Consider the following 18791-nt stretch of genomic DNA (forward strand, 5'->3'; position numbering starts at 1 on the left):
GAGGGACGTGCACGCTGCGCGCCTCTGGTCACCCTCAACGTGCGCGCAGCCGCTTTTCGATCGCGACCGTTAGCTGGGGCCGGGCGAGTGCGATGGTACCAAAGAGGAGAAAAATCTGACCGCCTGCCGGGTGATGTGAAAAGTCACACTAGCAGATCAAAACCAGGCTACCTTCGTATGCTTAACGCTTGACCAGCTTAGGGGATATGTGGATCGCTATTTGACGGATGGTGAGTTAGTAGTTTTACATGCCTCTGTGTTTTGTTTGGGCACTTGTAAGACTTGTTATTTTTGACGACGAATTGCCTGCAGTGTCTGCGCTTTCTCGTACCGATCTCAAAATGGCGGAGAGGCCGAAAGCTAAGCTAAGCTATGCTAAGTGCCAAAGCAGGCGTTTTCAAAAGCATCCACTTCGAGATTAAGCATTAATTTAAACTCAAGGTGGTATTTTTTAACTGTACTGAACGGCCTTGTCGTCTTGTAGGTGATTTTATGTTCATCGGTAAAGGCGTTAGGTTTGTCCAAACATTTGTTATTAAACCTTGCCGAACATTTGGCTACGTTAGCTACGCCTATTTATGAAAGTTGGTTAGGGATGGGTGGTGGTAAGTTAGCCGGCTAAGCTAAGTTGGGTGCTGTCAGCAGGCTGCCATATTTACCCAGCCGGCTGCAAACATTTTGACGTTGTTATAAATGCACTAGTCTAATGTCAAAATCCGTATTATGAATGTTTTCTTTGTGGAAATGGTATATTGTCTATAGAACATCAAACCACGGATATCTCACGCCTGATCGTCCGATAATCAAATTTTATGATAGATTACCAATGCTCATACGCATTTAATTTGTATTTGATTTATAACAAGGAACAATGTCGTCAAGCTGCATGTTAAGCTACGTTTTGGCCTAGACCAACGCCCTTTGTGTGATTTGGATGGTGACTCTGTGCAGTTACATCGAGTCTGCTCGAAGTGACAGGTCTGGTTAGCGTCTGCGTTATCGTGTGCAGCTAACGCTAAATGAAAAGGGCGTTGCTGAGCCATGACTGCAACTTTGCCCTTGTGGCCAACGAATCTTGGAAATACGTCACCCGTTTTGCATTAAAAGCTGTCGTTGGTCAATTTACGGGTCGTTTTCATGCAATGTTTAACCCCCTCATTATCATCCGCCGAGGTCTGAGTAATTGCAGTCAGGGTGGAGACCTAAAAGAGGATCAGTATGAAACATTGTCAACAAACAAGCTTGTATAGTGTTTATCTGAAGGGTGTTAGTGAAAGTGATCTGTTTCATTTGCTTGTTTTACTAGATGATGCAAGGCTGAGTGGTAGCTCAGTTGCTGTTTTTGCATATTAGTAGAGGTAAGGCCTTGTGTAGATCGGGGAATGAAGATGGGTGATATCCAATTAAGTTTCCATTAACTCCTGCATCTGAAAGTTTTACCTATTACAAGGCTTTTTTTTTTTAATTAATTTAATTTTTTTTAGTTCTGCTACACTTTGACCTATATCCACACCTATCAGACACGCTTCAAGATAGTGGCTGCAGTTAAACTAAGCAACATGCCAGTAAAGTCTGTGAGATTTTGGGTTTTCTTGTTGAAAGATGGCTCGTATGTTGATCACCAAAAAAGTGGTCCTATGTCGCACTGGGAGAGAAGTTCAAAAAGCGGGAGTCATCATGGCCTTGTAACCAAAGGTAGCCTGGGACAAAGGTCTGTGAGTGCCAGAAATTAAAGACGATCATCTCCCAATGTGACTCCTATGTCAACTAATAAAAGTGCAGTATGAAAATGGCGTTGTTCTGTGCAATCCCACAGACATGCTCACAATAATATTACTTACCTCAAGCCCTCCTTGCAAAAATAAGCATCACAAGTTGGTCTCTTTTCCCATGCCATGCCCATGAACATATGTCTCCATGTATCGCTTCCTCTTTTTTAGCTTTTTCTCATACATGAAAGCCACTATGGCAAGGGCTGGCCTCTTTCTGTGTGTCATTGGTATTCATCATTGCTGCTGCAATCGGACGCTTGCTGATGACTTAAAATAATGACGCTGGGTATTGAGTCGCATCCTGTGACTCGGTTCTCACAGTGTACATGCATCAGATTGATGATCTTACCCAACATTATTAGATCTGTGGAACATGGTATGAATTGCAATAAACTTTGAGATTGCAAAAATCGCAGTGTACAGGAGGCCTTACTTCTTACTTACTTTTGCAGCGGCATCTTGGGATGGGAACTGACAAGATTTTATTGATGCCTATTGATTCTTATGGGTCATATTGTTTTTGTCGATTCTTAATCAGATTTTTAGGGGGGGGGGGGTTGAATAGGCCTGCAGAGATTTGCTTATCTCTGCGTCTCAGTACAGTATAGAAGGACTATGGAGTATGATTATGCAGGCTTGCCTGTCTGTAACATTTGAACATGCCAAAATGGCTCTTTTTTCTTTCTTTTTTTTCCTTACAGTGGCATAGACATAATTGTTTGCAGTGAGCAACTGCCAGACAAACATGCTGGCATTGATGAAAGGGATTAATAAACGTGGTGATGAGTCATAGTTGGTAATGGTTCTCGAATGTTTCTGGATCGCAATGCAAATTCTTAGTGGCAACCACGCCATCTACAGAACTCTGGTGTGTAATATTTTGCTGGTATCAGTGGAGAGGGTACCTTACTATTCTAATAGGAGACCAGACTCAGACACAAAGCTGGAACAGAGAAAGTGAACAATACTTCAAATTTAGATGACATTTTTACTAAGGGGTCACTCTTCATTTTGCACTAGTGTGTCCTGTCCAGTGATTGTAGTCCAGTCTAGTTATCTATGAATCATCATTCTTTTCAATACTAAGCCATGTATCTGCTCAACCACTTCATGAATGAACCTAACTCCTGCTGCTGGTATCCATGATCTCATTGTTTTGGTCACTTCCCAAAGCTCATGACCTTAGGGGAGGGTGAATTGCCTCGTAAATGGAGAGTTTTGACTAGCTTGTGATGATAGGTTTGGAAACCACATATTTTTTATCATGTTCTGCCCTCAGTCAGGTTGGAGTGTAGAATTTGAGGTACTAGTTTGTTTGAATTTTTCCAAAATTTCCTTTTAAGTCTGGATATGTCTAGGCCACGGGTCGGCAACCCGCAGCTCCGGAGCCACATGTGGATCTTTGATCCCTCTTGGTCCCTGTGGCTTTGGAAAGTATATAATGAGTATTTGATTTAAATTTATTTTAATTTGTCATTTTTTCAATGTAATTCTAAATTTAAAGATTATGGCAATATTGTGGCATCAAAATAAAACGTGTTCAGTTTCTTGCCACACAAAATACTCGTTACAGTCCTGGATGTGTGACACCCGCCGGCACGCAATTTATTGAACTTCTCGATCCCTGGTAGCCCAACCATGGACAAATCCAAGAAAAGGACAGTTTCTGAAGAAATGTTGCATATGGAATTAAAATTTCATTTTCTCCGTAACAAACGATATATGCAGTGTTATCTTCATTTTAGATGTCAAAAGGTTTTTGTGGCCCCTGATGTTTTCTTTTCCATGGTAATCAGGTCCAAATGGCTCTTTGAGCGTGTAAGGTTGCCGACCCCTGGTCTAGGCACAAAATCACTGCAAGGCTGTGGAAAAGATCACGGATTATTGATGTCTTTTTATGCTGCATCATTAATATTTTGGTAGGCTAGTATTTTTCTAGCAAACGTACTCCATATTCATTGGGGAAAAGGAGCAGTGGGCAGAGTGAATTGAAGTTGGCAATAAGACAGTACTCACGTTTGGCCGGGTTGCCCTGTACTGTGCCGAAGCATGATTGTCCCCCCTCCCAACAGGAAGAGAGAGTAAAAATCTGTTCTCATGTCAGGCTCTGACATCAGAATTGGCTACTTGCTATAAGTGCGGCTGGGTGTGCGTAGCAGCTGTTCAGGCCCATGCTTGTAAGTGTACCATGCTGAAGCCCACCTCTTCCAATCATGCCAGTACAAGAGAAGTGCACCGAGCCTGGGCCAGAACCAGGCTTTAAGAGGCAAATGTGCTTGGGCATGGTACAGGTCTCCTAGTGTGACCCCAAGTAGGCTCTAAAACCAGTATATGCTGTGCAATTTTGAGACATTTCAGATGGAGGAAGATGTGGAAATATTCCTTGTCCTGACTCCAAAATGGTTGTCCTACATTGCACTGTGAGAGAGATTCCAAGTCCACTGTTATCTCAGTCCGCTGACCAAAGATAACCCGTGACTAAAGTCTGACCGTGCCAGAAACATAACTATTACAGTGTAGGCCTGCTGCTATGACACACATCTACTGACAAACCAGTAGGAATGTGGCCAGTAATGCCACTGATGACATATAATTGACTTGCATTGCAGCCTATGATTCAGGAGGTGGTGTCATGCGGCCTGCATTGATGTCTTACCAAAGTTTTTAGATCCGTGTCGCACAATGTGGCTTGCGTTAAACTCAAAAGATTACCAAAATCTCACCGTCTGTAATGGGCTTGTAAACGTAGCTGTGAGTGTGCAGTTAAAGCTGTTGTTATCAGCAAATAAATGCTACGGTCCATGATTATAAACCACCTCTGCATCACAGCACCATGAATTGTTGATGTCCACAGTCAGTCCGCTGCTGTGCTGTTTGTCGGTAGTGAGGTTTCTCTGTCCACTCTGTAACTGGATCAAGTGTCGGTGATGTTTTCATTTAGATGCAGCAGTCACTCACCCTGGGAGTGTGTGTGTGTGTGTGTGTGTGCTGCTCACCTAGCAGAGACACAACTTAACATAAGTTATCTGTCCTTGCTGAACTCAAAAGTTGCTGTATCTACACACAAAGAAAACCTTTGGTTGTTTATTGAATGGTTCCATCTTTTTATAGTTTGGTTTTGCATCCCTTATTAAAACAGAAAGTTGTATGACGATAATTATTCTGATCCTGAGATGACCCAAGATGACATCCTCTCCTCTCTTCATCTCAAGATGAATCCGTAGTGAGCCAATCATCATACAGCCCTTACTGTTGGCTGCTCTACTATATTGAAGTAGTACAAGAAGCAGACACAAGGTTCCCGACTAAGAAACATGAATTAGGGAAAATACTCCATATTTTTGCCGCTTTCCTTTTATTGGAATAATCTGTTAATTGTTTTCCATATTCATTCCAAGTCATTTTTAATCTGCAGCTGCTGTTGACATTAGATCCCCTAAGTAGACATTTGGTTTGTTGAAGTATGTCCTTATTAAACACTCCTAATATGAATGAGCCTCGAGTTAATGTGAAGATCATTTCAACAGGCCCCTGCTGGCATCTCCACCTAAGTTTGCTCCCCAGTATAGATGTTAGCTGGCTCAGAACTCAAGCCTGCACTCAGGGTGTTTGTTTTGTTTTAATTTGTATTATGGAGTACACATTTGTTTTGCTGTTTGTTGACAAAGGCGCCCAAATCATGGTGCACCAGCACCAGGAAGGGTCCATTCAGTATCTCCCTGATACTTCACCTTATCTCATGAGCACTACAGGCCAATCCCAGACAGTTGAAGTTGCACGTTTACCTCCATTAGGCCATTGTCTTCTAGCCTGTCTATTTTTCCTCAGATCTCTGAAACTAGCTGCATTTGTGTTTATTTTCTGCCATGCTAGAGCTTGGGCTAAAGTTGGTGCTGATACCCCTCACTTTAAGCAGGGGGCAAGATAAACGTGGGAGCTGCTCTTAGGTATTGAGGAGTTCTAACATTCATTCCCCCGACCAGATGGGCACAAATTGCAATAAGCACAAACCCTGCAATAACAACATATATCTGAAATATCTCAGTCTTCAACCTATGAAGCTAAAATATATTTTTGTATCGCTCACCATTTTTGAAATGTATTCCATATTCGAGCATCTTGTTAATCTGAATAAATTTATCAAACTAACAATCACAGAGGTGGTTTAATAAATAAACATGCACATTATTTTTCCTTTGATAAGTCTGATGGTTAGCTGGGACTTTGAACACTTATTCTGAATTTATGACTCTGGCCTTGTTCGTACAGAAGCACTATGCCCTGGTATCTGTAGATTTGCTTGTCAAAGCAATACCTGGAGAATAGTTCCATGACTCTTGAAAATACATTTAACAGATCTACTATTAACTACTTATTTTGCATGGTATATCTAGTTTCTTTTTACAACTTTTATCAAACACAATTGCTGGTGAACCTCAGAAGTCTCAGCCAGTTAAAGCTGCAGAGACTGTCTTGGTTATGCAGACGTGTAGACATTGGTCCGTTTGGTAAAGCGGCTGTAATTGAACTATGCTGAACGTGCTTCTCCGCTCAAGTCACAAACTCTGTCCTGTCATCTCAGAGCGTTCCTCATGTTTGCAGGTAAGAGTAGTTCTATGACGCTGGTCTTTTAGGTTGCTCGTCCCATGCTAAATGTTGTCTAGTGCACTTTCATGCTTCCACTGAAAGCATCAGCAACAGGCAAAAGACAGTTGTGATGCAGCAGACAATGATGCAGACAAGGGCGGCTTGCCGTTAAGGTCCCTGCTCCATGTCTGCCTTTAATCCTGTTAGCTAGCATCCAGTCCCTTCTTTATATTACCCTGTCAGCTATATGGAGGACTTGTGCTCTCTTAGAAACACTTGCGCGCACACACACACACACACACACACACACACGGACTCTAGGTTGTCTGGTCTAGCCACTAAGCAGCTTAGTGCTTTTGTGGCACCATGTGCCAGCAGCACTGAAGCTCAGAAAGTGACTACAACTATTAGCTTCACAATCACTGAATAGCATGTTTAATGTTTCGATTGTGTTCTGTTTGTCTGTGCTCTTCTGCCGGGGGGTTTACGTTGTCCCAACGTTGAAGACCAAAAGCATAGTGAAACAAGAACATGTTTATAATTTCCATTGTCAACATCATTATTAACACAGGCGCAGCGAAGTGAGCCTAACTTTTTTTTTTCATCTGATTAGATCATTTGTTCAAAGCAGGTAAAATCCCTCTGAAGATCCATTGCTTATTATATTATTATTATTATTATTATTATTATTATACTGCATTCTGAGGTTTAGATCATGCAGGAGGTGGAGTTTCAGGTCTGCCACAGTGCAGATATGATTGGATTGAGTGGTATGCTCTCAGAATAAGAGGAGAGTGTCTCTCACAGATCATTTCAGATTCATTTTGTTAAATGTAATGTCAAATGCTGCATGCACACTGCCAGAATGCCACCATTAGACAAGGTGGGTTGCCCAACTAGAAGCTATGTATGGGAAATGCTGATGTTAGCATGACTAATTAATGCAGCTAGGACATGCCCACTGCTTGCTTGCGACGTTTGATTAAACTTCCTCTATTTCCCTGTATTCTTGCCTGTCAGCTCCATTTCACTCCAACCCCGTGGAAAGTTTAATCTTACCAGGGGATCTTGGCATCAAATGTTGAACACAGACTTGAAAGTGCACATTACAAAACTGCTTCTGAGGGCTTGACAACAGATTAGACTCATGACGAATAAGAATGGCTGTGGTTAACATTTTTGTCTTAAATATGGAACCTAGTTTAATTGTTAAATGTGACCTAAGTGTACCTAGTAATGTTGCCTTTGCTGATTTAACCTACTCTCCTCTCCTGTCTGTCTTCATCAGGTGATGGGCTCATCTGATAAGTGAGTGAGATTTGGACCATTGTGAATTCTTGTGGCGCCTTTGTCCCGTCAATTGACCGACAGCCAGTATCTCCGGTCCACCTTCCTCTGCGTGGCATTGTTCGTGCCACCTCCAAGTATCTCTTTAAAGGAACAACGTCACTGAGGGATTCGACGCCACTCAACCGCACATCGCTCTGCCAAACCCTTCCCCAGACCATCACCTCACCCTCAGCTCCCCAAGAGGGAGAGAACAGCAGCCACCATGGTGCTGTCACAGAGACAAAGAGATGAACTGTAAGTGCCTGGATGTAATTATGCGGGTTTGAAGGCTCATTACACATGCAAACAAGCTCTGACATGTACATAAACATACAGAAGTGTACTGTCCTGTAAGAGCATGTGGGCTTTTTAGCAATACCTAGATGTTTGTCCGGAGGCATAGAGATGTTTTCTTTTAATAGAAAGCTAGGGAATGTCTGTTTTAGTGTGCAGAGTAGGTTAATGCAGATGTAGTAGGACAATTTATTCCTTTACAGGAATGATAAAAGAAATGTGAGGAAGAGACGTGAGCTTGGGGATTTCACTTGATAGGTATTTGGTGAATATTTCATAATGCACTCGACAGAAGCGGAGATGTGACCGGGTCGGAGGAGGAGGGACTTTAAAAAAAATTATGGTTGGTTCCTGGAGCAGCTCTGTACTCGTCTGGTCACATGGTATCTGCCGCAGTTCAATACATCCCAGCGCAGTCACAGAAATTGTAGCTTATCATCCTGGTGTGAAAATCCGCACTGTTTATGCTTTGATGAGTTAAAATTCGCGATGGATTTAAATCACTGGATTTTCTGCTGCCAGTTGTGTTCCAATGTTAAAATACATATCAGGGTTGAGTTGATCAGCAACCCATAAGTGTGCTGCAATCCCAACCTAAATATAGCTTTTACTCATGAAGTATTCACCCTCACAGAGCACAAGAGATGTTCCACACACATTGATATAACAGCATACAGTGTTATTTATGTTCATGTTGTGTGTTGCCATGTGCTTGTAGTTGCCTCGTCCTCGCTCAGTTTTACCTCTGTGTCTCTAGTTTCCATAGTAGCACAGTACAGTTTCCCAGGAATTCAGTCCTTACATTTTGTTGTCTTCCCTTGTGGATAGTATTTTATTTTGGCAGTTATTTAGATTTGCTTACATTTAAGTCCGAACTGTGAAACTGGAAACCCAGTGCTCCCATCTGTTACACAGGGTGCCGTGGTTTGATTTTTCTCTCATTTTCTCTTTTTTTTTTTTAACAGAGGATTCAGCTCTTCTGTTTAGGAGCTGATATTTAATAAAATACATCCTCATTTAGCCTTGTGATTTAATTTAAATTTCACTTTTAATTAATGAAATCTCACAGATTCTGATCATTTGAGCGTCAGTGGATAAACACAAGAATCTGTGGCGGTACATACATACATACATAATTTGTAACCAATTAACACCGACCAGAAATTCATTTCAATTCACTTCTTCTCAGAAACCGAGCTATAGCTGACTATCTCCGTTCCAATGGATATGAGGAGGCCTATTCCACCTTCAAGAAAGAGGCAGAGTTAGATATGGTGAGGAGACGGAAAACTGTTAAACATTTATGTCTCACTAAGAGGAATGTGCTTTCTTGTACTCAGTGTCTTGTGTTTTGTCCTCTGTTCATAGAATGAAGAAGTAGATAAAAAGTATGCAGGACTTTTGGAAAAGAAATGGACTTCTGTAATCAGATTACAGAAAAAGGTAAGGATATTAATGTACTGGCTCATCATGTGTTTAATTATTGCCAAACTAAACGGGTCTAATGGTGTGGCTGTCTAAAGAAGTAATTACACTTTACACTCTTGAAACAGCTCACACGTTGACCTCTTGCCTCACCTCTCTGCTGCAGGTGATGGAGCTGGAGTCAAAGTTGAACGAAGCAAAGGAGGAGATGACACACGGGGGACCGGTGGGTCAGAAGAGAGACCCCAAGGAGTGGATTCCCCGTCCCCCAGAAAGATATGCCCTAAGTGGGCACCGCGCTCCAGTCACACGTGTCATATTTCACCCTGTCTTCTCCGTCATGGTCACGGCCTCTGAGGATGCTACCATAAAGGTGTGTGATTGAATTAATTAATTTACCTGTTATATCGGTTGCTACATCCAATGGTGTTACTGCAACATAATAGCCCTCCTCAGAAATACTAACTTCATCGTGTTCAGGTCTCAACTGTAAACTGAAACCATCTCCAGTGCTCAGTTTGATTATCTGTTCAAATCAAGAATATCTGGTTACAGCCCTAGTGTATATGTTTGCATCATAAATTGCATCGTTGGGGATGTTAAGTGTGCACACACTCCTTCTTCACAGCGTTTATGAGCACAATCAGCGAGTGTTGCAGTGCTCCACAACATCGCCTCTGCAGCTCTGACCCTCCACATCAAAGCTGTACTGCAGATCTGAGGCTGTGCTCCCTTTTCATCCTCAGCGCTTCTGCTTCAACACGCCCCCCCCTTTCTCCTCCTCCCTTTTCATCCTCCTCCCTCACTACTTACTTTCCTTCCCTCCTCGCTCAGTTCCCTTTTTCTGCTTTGTCACTGCTCATCCATGTCTAGATGGGCTGATGCTCCCAGAGCTTTGTCCCTCGGAAAACATGCAAAAGCTTTTTCTTTTTTTTTTTAGCCCATATCTTCCTTTTCCCTGTCTGCCTCTGCATTCATTGATCATATCAATTTTTATTACTTTGAATTGTGTGCCACAGCTTTATTTGTACCAACAGTTTAACCAGCTCGTCTCTCTTTTTGCCATTCATGCTTGAGATTGTCGATGCACTTGGTGTAGGGTACACTAAGGGAATGTGTGAAAGACACATTTGACAGTAATAATTTATACATATATTGTAACACCGCTAATGTTATTGTAGCTGTTTTTGCTCGTAATGGAACTGGACTGTTTTCAGTAATTTCCTGATGGGTTTGGTTTGTTTGTCAGAAAGCTGTTGTCAGACTTACTGTATATGCGTGTGATAGGTGTGGGACTATGAGGCTGGGGACTTTGAGCGCACCCTCAAAGGCCACACAGACTCTGTGCAAGACATCTCCTTTGACCAGACGGGGAAGTTGTTGGCTTCGTGTTCAGCTGACATGAGCATCAAACTTTGGGACTTCCAGGGGTTTGAGTGTATCCGAACCATGCATGGTAAGAGATAATTACCAAAATAGCGAAGATTGTTGCATGTTATTACTAATACAGTGACACAACGCTTGTTATGTAGAATCTGATTTGGAAATGGGACCCGGGGAATAAAACAATAGCAATATGTATTGATCATCGACACTTTGAAGTTTTCTCTGTCCCTGACTCATAAATAGCTGCTAATATTCCGCAATAATGAAACTTATTGCAAGTGACCACCAATGCTTTTAACGGTCGTGTTCTTCCACGGCACCATTGATATGTAACACAATGAAAATAAAGGTCAGGTCACCAACATGGAATGTTTGATGAAGTAAAGCATCTCTGATCTGTATTGAATAGCTCATTAGAAATGCTCAGTAATTGTCAGGATGGACTGAGAACGTTGTATCATGCCACATCGCATATATTGGAAATATGAGAGTTCCTGAACAGTAAACCGTTTGACTTGATGTAATCACCGAACATGCAAGATACTCATTGATGATCAGACTTATTTTGGAAGGCATGATGTTAACATAAAAGTTAGCATTTTGCTCACCCCCCTTCCACTTTGAGAATCCGTCTTGTGAGGAACCAGTTTCACTAAACTTGGTTATATATTACGCAAACAAGACAGCACGTGTGAAGGATTACTGCATGTTCATTTTTTAAGAAACTGAATGCAAAACTCAGAAATCTGATGAAAGGTTTTTGTTTTTAACAAAATCTACATTTTTGGATGCTCATGACTTGTTTGTTTGAATAATAACATAACCTGGGACCATTTACACAACTAACCTCTTGGCTGTATCGTCTAGGCCATGATCACAACGTGTCCTCTGTAGCCATCATGCCAAATGGTGACCACATAGTGTCTGCATCCAGAGACAAGACCATCAAGATGTGGGAGGTGGCCACTGGGTAAGTGAGGGGGAGCCTCATAGTCACATAGAGCTGCTCAATTATGGAAAAAATGTGGCTGTAGGCTATGAAGCCTCAGTCTGTGATCCCAGCTGTAGCTGCCTAGTCGGAGCTGTGGTTGAAACTGGATATGGTTAATGCTAGGGCTGCATCTCCACATGTGGTGATCTCTGTGGGGCCATGGCCATGGCGAAGGGACTGTGGTCACTCTCCTGCTCCTATTATGGAGTATTATGAAGTATCTATGGCGATACTTGTAAAGCCAGATACTCTGGACCTGCACTGCTGCTTCGTCTGACGTGCTATAGATATACATGGCAAGAGATGCAGATAAATGTTCACAGGCTCGGCCTGGGCAGCCATTACTGCACAGAACCCCTAACTGGTGTCAACTGGTGCCAGTTAAAAACAACACACAACTTAGGTCATAACAACTGTACAGGCAAGAGTCTTGTATGTGTTATATTGCTGTGTGGTCTTGATCTAGACTCATGGGTCTGATGTCGCACTGGTTCCACCCACAACAACGAGGGCCCCTCCCTTGTTATGGAAAATGCAGTGAAAATATGGACATAGATTGATGGCCCTTTTCTTGTTCTGTACCCTGTTGATTTTATTAGAATTCTATGGGGCCGAAGTTAAGTTATTTATTTTCACATAACTTTTTGGTCATGTGAGTTGCAAATGTACTCAGTTTCGTATATCTGTATAATATTTCCATCTGCAGGTACTGTGTGAAGACCTTTACAGGCCACAGGGAATGGGTGAGGATGGTGCGTCCCAACCAGGATGGCTCATTGATCGCCAGCTGCTCCAATGACCAGACGGTGCGTGTTTGGGTGGTCGCCTCGAAGGAATGCAAAGCTGAGTTGCGGGAGCATGAGCATGTTGTAGAATGTATCGCCTGGGCCCCTGACAATGCCCACCCCACCATCCTGGAGGCTACAGGCTCAGAGGTATGTCTGCATTTTCCATACATCATGTAGTGTTTGCTTCAGCTGCAGGGTTTCCCACTGTTGTTTACAGCACGCCAACCATGTGCGTTCATGAGCGCCTCGATAGAACTGACCCTCTTTATTAAATAGCACTGTAATCTCAGGTGGAAATGGGAGGCAAGTGGTGCTTTTTCATATACTTCACAATTTGTTTTATCACACAAATGAGATGCCGTTAAAAATCTGTCACACGCGGTTCAGCACGACAGCAATGGATGTGTTTTTACAAGTTGTGTTTGATTTGCTGTAATTAAAGTCACAAAGTTCAAGTTTAAAGTTGTTATAGCAAAGTTGCAGCGTCTGGGGATGTGTGAAGAACAACTCAACACTTTCTTGGGTATTGTTAGCTTCTGGGAATTCAGTGTTAGTTTGACTACATTTCTCGAGAGCATGGTGGTAGTGTCGCTTTGGCCCTATTTTCTGAATCAAACAGCTTTATAATAACAAAGATCTTTTTTTCTTTTCTTTTCTTTTCTTTTTTATTCAGCAGGGTTGGCTCCACACAAGCTACATGTTCCTGAATATTTCTGGAATTTTCTTGTGCGTGTACAGTTTGGGTGGTTTGTCAGTGAATAAATACTACAACCTTATCTGAGATCATTGGGCGGTCTCGTCCAAAAACGCCACATCAAATTTACAAACAGGCTTTATCTTCATAAAAAATATCAAAACTTAATAAAGCGATATACATGTTGGATCAAAATCGTCATCATTACTGCTTTGGGTTCATGTGAACTGTGTTCTAGGACAGGTGGGCCACGAAAGACCCACCAGTTTGAAGGCTGTGACATCTTGTTGCTGTGACGTGTTCTAATTCACTGTTTCTTCCATGTTACCTGTCTCCAGAGCAAAAAGAGTGGAAAGCCAGGCCCCTTCCTTCTCTCTGGATCCAGAGATAAAACAATCAAGATGTGGGATGTCAGCATTGGCATCTGCCTCATGACTCTGGTGAGCAGTCTGAGTGTTGCGTAGATAAGACCGATGACATCCTCAAGGAGGGCATTCCTTTACAGAGATGTACAAAACAATTCTCGAGAAACACCTTGTGTTACACAACAATTACAGAAACGGGGATTGAAACTCACGACTGACTGGACTTCTTGTAGCTGAAGAATGTCACACATTTTAAGCTTGTATGGCTGCAGGGATGATTCTCTTGCTAAAATAGGCCTGTGTGCATATGGGTAGTCTATACTTAGGCCAGAGAGAAGGGGGTAAAGTGTCAGTTGAGTGTGCTGTCTGGGTTATGTTTGTTTGGTCTTTTGGATAAGAGATGAGGGGACACGGTGGATGTGGTCAGTTATCAGTCTTGTTTCTTTAGGTGGGACATGACAACTGGGTGCGTGGTGTATTGGTTCATCCTGGAGGGAGATTCATAGTGAGCTGTGCTGATGACAAAACCATTAGGATTTGGGACTACAAGAACAAACGCTGCATGAAGACGCTGTGTGCCCATGAACACTTTGTTACCTCTCTTGGTGAGACACCTTCTGCTCCTCATAGTAAAACAAAAACCCCAAACCTTCCATTTGTCACACACAGCTTGTGTTTAACGCAGCTTTCTTAAAAATGTTTCCCTCTCTTTCAGATTTCCATAAGACTGCTCCCTACGTGGTGACAGGCAGTGTTGATCAGACAGTCAAAGTCTGGGAGTGCCGCTGAGACCGCTTCCTGTCTCTACCCCGTCCTGCTTCCCTCCCAACTCCAAAAGCAAACCTAAAGCCCCACCCCTGCACCTCAGCCCTCTCACCTCTGTCCTGAGTCCCAGCCCTTCAACTCCCGCACTCCAAACCATAGGTGACCATGGTGCTTTACTCCCTTCCCACTTCCCCTTCCCCCCCTGCTTCCCCCTTCATCAGTCCAGCCCTATTAAGATGACTATTGTCCTTTTATGTAAATTATTCTGGATGTAGGGTACGCTTAATAAATGTCACGCAATCTCTGACACATAAACACACTCAAAAAATAAATGAGACGTATACCTTGCATGGTGAATCAAACAAAAAAAAAAGATGTACTGTTAATTTTGCAGCATTTGCATACTGTTGTCATGACTTCTTGTCGGGTCAAAGGGTAAATATCCCTGTGTGCTGGCGCAGGTGGATCCCGGTTAACTGAAACCAATGGCGACCCTCGTCGGAGGGTTTAGGTTCTGTTTAGTTTTGTTTCACTCCATGCCTCCATTGTTGTGGTATGTCACTGTGCGGGTGCTGATAGAGAGGGTGTGAGGAAAGAACGTGGAAACGAAAGAAGATGAACGGAGGCGGTCCAGGAGACGATTAGTTGTAGAAAGAATAAAGCAGGATGCAGCAATCACACAAGGTTCTGTGGGTGAGTGCGCGTGTACAAGTGTGTATACATTGTGTGTGTGTGTGTGTATATTTGACAGGAGAGTCTCTCCACCATCTGTCCTCTGGTCAGGGGAGGGAGGGGAGGTGGCAAAGATCCTCACCCACTGTGTTCATTCATGCTACTTCATCTCGTTTAACAAACTTGCTTTCTAGTAGACACCCACAGGACCTTAATGATCCCTAAGCTGTTGAGAGCACTGGCACACACACCCCCCCATAACAAAAGAGGAAAAGGTCTGCTCATCTTTTATGAGGTTTCTGTGTGTGTGTGTGGGTGTGTCGCCCAAGAGAATCGCCCGGTGCCCTCTTGCTCGCTTATCTGCCTTGTTAACCCCATTGAGGGCTCCCTCACACGGGATTTTCATTCTGCTTTCTGTGGTCTCACTGCTCTCTTTACACACACATACACTCACAAATGCACATACACGCACAGTAAAAGTTGTGTATCAATATATCTGGATGTCATTGTTTGCAACATAATGAAATAAAATTCTGTAAATATAAGATATCTATTTGTGTGTTTTGTTTTGTTCTGTTTTTTTGGTGAAGTGGATCAAACGGAGCTGAAAGGAAAAACATCTGGGAGTCACGCAGGATGTAAAGTTTCATAGCCAGGTCAGATCCTTCCTCACCTAAATTTACAAACACTCCACTGACTAAAACCTCTGACTACATTTGAACGATACTGATATACACTGTATGTTGAAATGACTTACTTTTTTTCTGTTTTTTTTTTTTTAACTTGGAATTTAGAATTTCTAAATTACCCAATCTGGTATTGTTTGTTTTGTTGAATTAGGACATCCTCTGATATTCTGAGGAGGAGATAGGCTTTAGGAGTGCTACATTTTGGCTATGGGAAAACAGAAATTAGTGCCCTGGAGACTGGACACGGTGGCCAGTGTCTTGTGCAAGTGTGTGTGTGTGATCTCACACCTGGGTCCCACATAATTGTTCATTTTAATGAAGGATTTGAGCCTGGTGAAATTCATCAGACTAAAGCATTTAGAAAGAAGTGGGTCAAAGCTGCTACAGCAGACCGAAAATATTTATGTACAGCAATGGAGCTCAGCAGCACAGATGCTGATTTGAGTCCACACACTAGTTGTGGGGTTTTTTGGGGTTTTGGTGGGGTGGGTTGGGGGGGGGGGAGGTCAGATGCTGATTTGATCCCACACACTAGTTGGTTTTTTGGGGTTTTTTTGTTGTTTGTTTTTTTTGGCATTCATCAGGAGTCAGATGCTGACTTGTTGCTATTACTGCAGAAAGAAGAGGAACTAATCAACTGTGACATTTTCAGTAATTGACCACTTATGAGAGGGAGAGGTAATAAAGGTAAAAATGTGATGTGGAGAAGATAGCGTAGTGACTCCTGATATTTCTTCCCCAGATAGTGCAGTGCCTTACGCTGCAAGTCAGGGTGGGAAGGCAAAGACATCAGGAGGCAGCAGGGACAGTTCAGGCGCCTTTATCAATTATGTACGGTACCCCAGCCTGCTCCCCGCTCACTCACCCACACAGTAATTACTCTCTCCCTGTGCTCTGCGGTATCCTGGCAACAGTTGCCAGGACAGCAAGTGTGCAAGCACCACACCTTGCTCTGTCCTTGAGGGTGGGAAAACAGGGAGTGGTGGGGTAAAGGACAAATGCAGATGTCAGAAAGAAACTGGTTGCAGCACAAGGTTCCTGTAGTGGGCAGGCAGGATGGTGGGATGAAAAAGATGAGGGAGGGCGGGGAGCTTAGGTGAAAGCACAGAGAAGTGGCTGTATGAGACTTAATAAAAGGGTAATAAACCTGTCTCCATCTGAAAATCCTGTTTCTCAACAGAGGTACTGGAGTAGAAACATTGGCCTACATCCGCCTGCCGGCACACTCTCATGCTGAGCACTCTCTCTGCCTCACGCAATCTAAAGACATCAGAACAGAGTAGAAGAATTGCACTTTCTGTTTGCATTGCTTCTGGGTCAACCCATTTTGTCTCCCTCACAAAACTCCAACTGGCGATGAAGGGAAAGTGAAAGGTGCAGTGATTCATGTAAAATGTCACGATGAAGTGTTTACAGGTTTCAGGTGAGAGTACACTGCAGCACTAATTCGGTCTGGCTTTTCTGTATTAACCTGTACACACTACAGGCGCAGGCAGTTGCAGGGGCTCTGGTAATATATAGGTTTGTATGTCATCCTGCTATAGCTGCCATGAGTAGTTTACGTGACCAGTTTTCTAATCCCTGCAAAGCCTGAGGACCTATAGGGGGAGTAGTTTTGGGTGAGATCTGGCGCCCTCTAGTGGTGCACCATACTGGGAGGTGCCATGACTTTATATGGGAACAACAGTTACTGCTGGCGAAAGTGTGAGACGGGTCACATGGACATGAGGGAAAAGGTTTATCATCTTTTCCCTCATCCTGTCTCAGGTGAGGGCAAAAATGAATGCGAACTTTTGTATTCATCATGTCTTGGCTGTGTGTGTGTGTGTGTGTGTGTGTGTGTGTGGTCACTCTTCCCTCAGATGGACAACTAAGTATGAAACTGGAGAAATCAACCCTGCACATGAGAGTAAACGTGGTCCATTTAATACTGAAAAATCTCCCTTCTAGCTGATACTGATGTACTTTTCAAACCACAAAGCTTGTCACAGATTTTTGTTAAAAGTACGCTGGGATTTTTTTTTTTTTTTTTTTTACGTGGCTCTCTTGGAGGCTTTTTGTTCATTTTTACACGTGTGAGCAAACATTTCAGGGGATGTCTTGTGATCAAAATAATTGTGGAAATGTATCAGTAAAAATGTGTATGAACCGGGAATTTTGTGAGGCCAAAACCAGATGCTGTACACTATACAATATCAGGTAAATCAAGGTACAAGATACTTTGAGCAAGTGGCGATGTTTCACCACCTTTGATTGCACCACTTCCTCTTCAGTTCTGCTCTGTAGATCCATGAGTGATGCAGCACTTCTATCTGGGTCAACCCATTCCTGCCTCTCATCCCCAGTCCCATCTCTCTGTCTTTCCCAGCCACCTCCTCCTCCTCCTCCTCCTCCTCTGTATACTATACATGCCTATAGTTTTGTTCATGCAGCTCATGTGCTCATCATGTGCAGCAGCACTCATCCCTCCCTCCTCTTTTCCTTCTTGATTCATGTCCTCTCATCCCACCCCCTCACTCACACACACACACACACACGCGTGCGTGAATTTCACATCATCTTGAGTTTTAGTTTGTGTCTGTTACAAAAAACTAACATGTGGCTCGATAGTCTTGTTAGTAATGGTGTTAGTGGGTTTGTTGAGCTGGCAGGGCGCATGGCGTGGTGAGGGCTGTACGTCTGAGCTGCTGTTTTGATTGGTCGAGACGGTCAGAACCTGTGATGGGGTAGAGGATATATATATGACTGAGCAGTGTCCAATCAAAGACTGTTACCATGCAGCCACGTATATAGTACATGTTACCAGTATGTAGACAAATGCCCATCTGGAACATAAACCATTAATACTAACCATACGCGTGATTTCTTGCGCCCCCCCCCCCCGGTTGATTTATTACATAAACTGTTGCATATCCAAAGAGTCACAGCTTATTTCCAACATAAATAGAGAGGAAATCCTCGTTATCCTGCAGAAAACACCTGTTTTTCAGTCTGAGAGACTCAGTGGCTGTGATGGAAAAAAATAGGGGAAAGA

The 18791-nt window shown here is 43.0% G+C and overlaps 1 protein-coding gene across 1 annotated transcript; it reads left to right on the plus strand.

The window, feature by feature from the left end:
• Nucleotides 1-34: 34 nt before the first annotated feature.
• LOC147248582 (lissencephaly-1 homolog B-like) lies at nucleotides 35-15615 on the plus strand. The gene is made up of 11 exons (XM_086226984.1): nucleotides 35-230; nucleotides 7648-7943; nucleotides 9172-9256; nucleotides 9351-9425; nucleotides 9574-9780; nucleotides 10695-10863; nucleotides 11661-11763; nucleotides 12491-12719; nucleotides 13605-13706; nucleotides 14080-14236; nucleotides 14347-15615. The coding sequence occupies exons 2-11, from the start codon at nucleotides 7912-7914 to the stop codon at nucleotides 14418-14420; spliced, it is 1233 nt and encodes a 410-aa protein (XP_086083110.1). The 5' UTR covers nucleotides 35-230; nucleotides 7648-7911; the 3' UTR covers nucleotides 14421-15615.
• Nucleotides 15616-18791: the final 3176 nt, after the last annotated feature.

This window comes from Aulostomus chinensis, chromosome 15, assembly GCF_037954235.1.
Source record: "Aulostomus chinensis isolate RoL2024-O1b breed Wild chromosome 15, RoL_Achi_v1.0, whole genome shotgun sequence".
In the NCBI taxonomy this organism is placed as follows: Eukaryota; Metazoa; Chordata; class Actinopteri; order Syngnathiformes; family Aulostomidae; genus Aulostomus; species Aulostomus chinensis.

What these genes read in the sequence shown, in the direction of transcription:
- LOC147248582 (XM_086226984.1), top strand. Translation starts at nt 7,912, where the DNA reads ATGGTGCTGTCACAGAGACAAAGAGATGAACT. An exon ending in GTGTATCCGAACCATGCATG is followed by an intron (nt 10,864 to 11,660) that starts GTAAGAGATAAT and finishes TGTATCGTCTAG; the next exon opens with GCCATGATCACAACGTGTCC. An exon ending in TGGAGGCTACAGGCTCAGAG is followed by an intron (nt 12,720 to 13,604) that starts GTATGTCTGCAT and finishes ACCTGTCTCCAG; the next exon opens with AGCAAAAAGAGTGGAAAGCC.